Source organism: Bipolaris oryzae, assembly GCF_000523455.1.
Source record: "Bipolaris oryzae ATCC 44560 unplaced genomic scaffold scaffold_429, whole genome shotgun sequence".
NCBI classification, from domain to species: Eukaryota; Fungi; Ascomycota; class Dothideomycetes; order Pleosporales; family Pleosporaceae; genus Bipolaris; species Bipolaris oryzae.
Window position 1 is genome coordinate 1 of NW_006911705.1, and position 4,548 is coordinate 4,548.

Here is a 4,548-nt window from a genome sequence, read left to right on the forward strand (position 1 = left end):
TGCCTAGGGGTGGACCTTGGCGCTCGGCTCTGATCGGCCCGGATCACAGATCCAGTTGCTCGATCACACCCGAATACTGTCACTGATCTGACAACTCACAAGTAGCCAGCGTTTGCCCACCAAACGCATTTCAACTGGTAAATCCGCTATGGCAATGTCTGAACCGGTCCCCTAGTTGAGCTGGTGCATACGGTCTGGAGACTTGCCACCGCCAGTGTCCATCTCTGTGTCGTTGGCCGAGCTGGAAGATGGTGGGTTTGTGGGAGAAAATGGGTTGGCAAGTGAATGGCCCGGCAGTGGACTCGTTGGGTGATGGTCCGTTGCTGAAATAATTGCCCTGTGCTGGCCAATCTTGAAGAGGGCATTTCGATATATTTCCTGGACCTTCAAATGAGTGAAGTCTTCAATAGGCAGTGGCCAGTATTCCATAGCGATGAGGCGACACAATTGCAGCTCCAGGGCCCCTCGACCTTGTTCTGGTACACGATCGAGATAGGTGACAATGAACCGACCAATAGGTAGAAGCTTGTGCTTGAGGATCTGAGCGTGGCTCTTGGCTCGAACGTGTGGGCTATAGGGCGGCAGACTTTCGGGTGTCAGGGTTTTGAGCTTTTCCAAGTCCTCATACACGGGAGAAAGTATGGCACGTAGCGACTGCCTCTCGGTACTAGATATGTTCATGTTGTGTGAACTATTGCCTGATTGTGAAATTTGCATAAAAGCCAGGGAAGACTCGAGCTTTAAGGTACCCGACTGCAGGGACGCGAGGGCCGAGCGTCTGGAGCCGATGTTGGGTGCAAGCGGAAGCGGCGGGTTATGAAGATTCGGGTTATGAAGATTCGATAAGGCTGATGGTGTGTGTGGGATGGCAAGGTAGTTCATGTTGCGATGGGGTTGATAGGCACTAGAGTGGTCTTGCTTAAGTAAAGGTGTCGTTTCCATGACGGCTTCCCTGTCTCCCACCCCAAATCGTGTGCCGAAACCCCACCTTGTACCGGCGTTGAACGTGTTCTGGAAGATTCGCACAGCCAGACGAAGAAGGAGCGCGAATACAGCTGATGGCCAATGAACAAAATGATTGAGACACATATGCCTATGCCGTTGTGAGATGATGGCAACCAAAGAAACACTGGTAGGACAAAGAAATGGGACAGGCAAAAGGGTGCTGGGACCGGTACGGGTAGGTCACTTTGCTCGTTGATGACAAGCGCGCTTGCTGTCGAAAGGAAATCAGGGAAACTTGAATGATTTTAGGAAAATGCAAGCGACTTATGCAGGTAGAATGGCTAACAAAACGACGGATAAAGTGATGCCGCATGTAAAGGCCTGCTTGCAGCCAGGAACAAAGGATTGGAAAATGTACAAAGCAGTGGCAGCACGCAGGATCGAAGGTGAAATGACAAGAGTGCAAACGAAATGTGCCTACTCACTCATACGTGTTCACCGCCACTGCCAGCTTGTGCCCTTGGATACCTCTTTTTGTGTTCTTTTAGGTTCATGTCATTCGTTGGCTAGTCTCCTTCTCAACGCCCTTCTCTCCACCCGATCGGTATCAGCGCTGCCGCAACCTGTCCGACTCCGCGCTCCGTCGCGAGGAGGTTGAATTGCGCAGCTGCATTCCTCGTGTCCTGGATCTCGAGTCGAATGCCTAGGCCGTTTAGATACTTGCGAACCGCAGGCGCAATAGGCGTAGTGTTCGGACCCGTTCCGATGATTAGGAGATCTGTCAAGGTATTATTAGACCAACGGCGTCTTTGGGAAAACTGAAAGGCCATATTGCCGCATACCAGGCTTAGGATATACCAGCTCCAACACACCCCACGCCTGCTCTGGCACCTCCCACTGTCTCTTAGCATTCAGTAGTTTGCCCGTCATTGCATCTTCACCCGCACCCCCTTCTCCTACTGTGCCTTCCTTTCGTTGTTCATGTAGCCACGGTCGCCATCGGAATGCCTCGCCGCCAACCAGTAGGATGCCGCTGCCGCTGATGCGCATTTGGTTGTTGAGTGCGAAGCCATCGCCTGTACATGCGTCGATGGAGGTGGCAGGAGCCGCTGTGTTGCGGAGCAAATCCAGAGCACTGAAATCTGTCTGGGTATCCTCATTACTTTTCGGCCCTCGGTCGCGTGTCTTCGGGGCTCGGGACTGGACAAGGGCGGGGCGCGTTGTGTGCAGCCATTGTGCGTGACATGGGCGTGCAAATGAGGATGGTCTGCGTCTTGCCACATCTGAACGGCATGGTGCTTGTATCGAGCGTTGTGAAAACGTGCGGATACATCTAGATATGCTCGGTTCCATGTTGGATTAGGCAATTGACGTGGTGACGCTGTATGCTGTTGCAGGTCAAAGTTTATGATTCGAGTGATAATCTATGCTGTCATCGTCTGCGGGGAGCTCGGACAGTCTCCTACTTACTAGTCGAGCTAGCGCATATCCGCCGTCCTACCCTGACTTATGACCATCACCGATAAAACGACTGAACCAGGTTACTATTCTCAGCTCGTCCTTGTTCAAATTCACAGAGACTACCGATGAATCTCTTTCTGGTACCATAAGGGTTTACTATAGACCCATCCTGTTGTACACTCTTTGCCACTCCCCTAACACACTCATATCGATGGTCTATCATCCATTCAACTCATTCCATGCACCAAGCTTATTCAATTGAATTCTCCCCTCATTCGAGGAAAGAAGGGCAGGATGTTACTACCCAGCAGCCAGATCTGTTGCGGCTATCTTAGCATCTCCTGGCTGTTTTAGTTTCGAAGAACAATCTTACCCCGTAATAAACATACGACACGGAATCATCTTTCTCCTCATAACTCATAAGGTAACCACCCAATGTTCGAAGCGCAAGAAAGGAAAAAGTGATACTTATAACCACGGGAGGTTGCCAAAAAACAATCAGGCCTGCTGTCCATGCCGCGATCAAGACTGCAAGCGACCACCTGGCCAGGGGCTGAGAAAGGACTAACGGTATCGTCTTTCTGCCCATAACTGCATCTGCTGATCGGTCACGGAAATCTTGGGCATGTCCCTATCGCGAAGAGAATGAATTTAGCTTTCACTTGCCTGCTACCAAAGGACTTACAGTAGTTGAGAAAATGAGACCGAAAATGAGAATTGACAGGGCTTTCTTGCCATGCAGATCCTCCCCGTCAGCTGTCGTACATAAGTATAGTCTCGAATGAAAAACCTGCACGGATTGCACGCTCACAAAAAGTAACTGCAGTTCCCCAACACTCGCACATCAGACCGAAAGCTCCAACAACATTCTTCAAAATGGCAAAAGCAGCGAATCCGCCTTCATTGTAAATCATGATGGCGGCAGTATATGCAATGGTGCAAACAAGGGTGTTACAATGTAAAGCCGCAATCCACATGCTAAATAAAAGGCAGCGATAGAGTGTGTGGGCTTCTTCTAAAGAAATGAGGCCAGAGGGAAGTGGGCGATGCGGTTTCGCAATGCGATCTTCTTCAAAACCAACAATCTCATTCACTACATTAGCATTGGCTACCAGAATCTACAAAGTCGAGTCCAAATCACCTGGTTCTTGGTCTATGCACATGTCAGTATAACGTGTTTCAAAGCGGAGCATGACCTTCCTGCACATACTTCAAAGGCCAACAGATGCAATTGGCACCAGACTACCCCCTTGATAAACAAGGGCACACTGGGCACTCCTGAAGTTGCAAATGCCGCGACAACCTGCGCTCTGATTAGTGTCGATAGCTAATGATGTATTCAATATCTTACAGTTGGTATAGAGACAGCAGGAACATCGGATTTCTCAATGAGATATAACACTCTCAGGAGCTTCCAAGCGCGCTTGAGGACCATGGAAAGATCTATAGTGGACTTCAAAAACATTTTAAAAAAACACAACAGTTATTTCGAAAATCCATGACGTGAGTGTTGGGCTATAATATCAAGATTGACTTTAAAAGGCACGTGTATGACTGAAACCTTACTGATAACCAACATTGGGGCGTGCAAACACCTTTCCTCTTCCAAATGACTCCAGGAAGCTTGGCTAAGCACTAGTTTTACCCAAGATAGCCCCCAAACTGCTCCACTGGATTAATCAATCGGCGAGTGTAGTGGCCTTATCGGTAGTTGCATCCTGAATTCATTTACCAGAGGAAAAGGCGATGTTGGATTGTGCGCCTTATCTGCAGCCGTGCTCTGCTTTCCTGATAAGAGTAAGGCTGCGAAATAGTAAGATGTTTTTTAAGACACGTTCTTGGCTACAGTGCATCTATGTGCTGAGTCTGACAATAAGACGGCAAATTTCGAAAATCATTAAAAGGAACTTCTCTATTATGGCTCCACCGTGCTTTTCGCGAGGGTATATGGGGCCAGATAATGCTAATCTAACGGGTAATGACAGATTTAAAAATGGTACACAAGCGTGGGCAGCCTGAAAAGTGAGAATAAACGAGGTGAATTCTGATCAATGGCAGGTAATGAGCAGTGCGACATTTTTCAACTAGTAATTTCCTGTCTTCGTGTTTGTCCTAGTGCGTATCATGCTCCAAAGCCCCCCC

At 48.9% G+C, this 4,548-nt stretch overlaps 3 protein-coding genes across 3 annotated transcripts; all 3 read right to left on the reverse strand.

Annotated features, from left to right (window-relative positions):
- Positions 1 to 171: 171 nt before the first annotated feature.
- On the reverse strand, positions 172 to 1,089 carry COCMIDRAFT_111295 (uncharacterized protein; the record flags this gene model as incomplete). The annotated part of the gene is made up of 1 exon (XM_007695753.1): positions 172 to 1,089. One exon carries the CDS (start codon positions 1,087 to 1,089, stop codon positions 172 to 174), a length of 918 nt encoding a protein of 305 aa, XP_007693943.1.
- Positions 1,090 to 1,523: 434 nt separating this feature from the next.
- On the reverse strand, positions 1,524 to 2,298 carry COCMIDRAFT_111293 (uncharacterized protein; the record flags this gene model as incomplete). Its single annotated transcript, XM_007695754.1, has 2 exons — positions 1,524 to 1,723; positions 1,788 to 2,298. 2 exons carry the CDS (start codon positions 2,296 to 2,298, stop codon positions 1,524 to 1,526), a joined length of 711 nt encoding a protein of 236 aa, XP_007693944.1.
- A 439-nt stretch (positions 2,299 to 2,737) lies between these two features.
- Positions 2,738 to 3,383, reverse strand: COCMIDRAFT_111292 (uncharacterized protein; the record flags this gene model as incomplete). Its single annotated transcript, XM_007695755.1, has 3 exons — positions 2,738 to 3,037; positions 3,092 to 3,162; positions 3,218 to 3,383. 3 exons carry the CDS (start codon positions 3,381 to 3,383, stop codon positions 2,738 to 2,740), a joined length of 537 nt encoding a protein of 178 aa, XP_007693945.1.
- Positions 3,384 to 4,548: the final 1,165 nt, after the last annotated feature.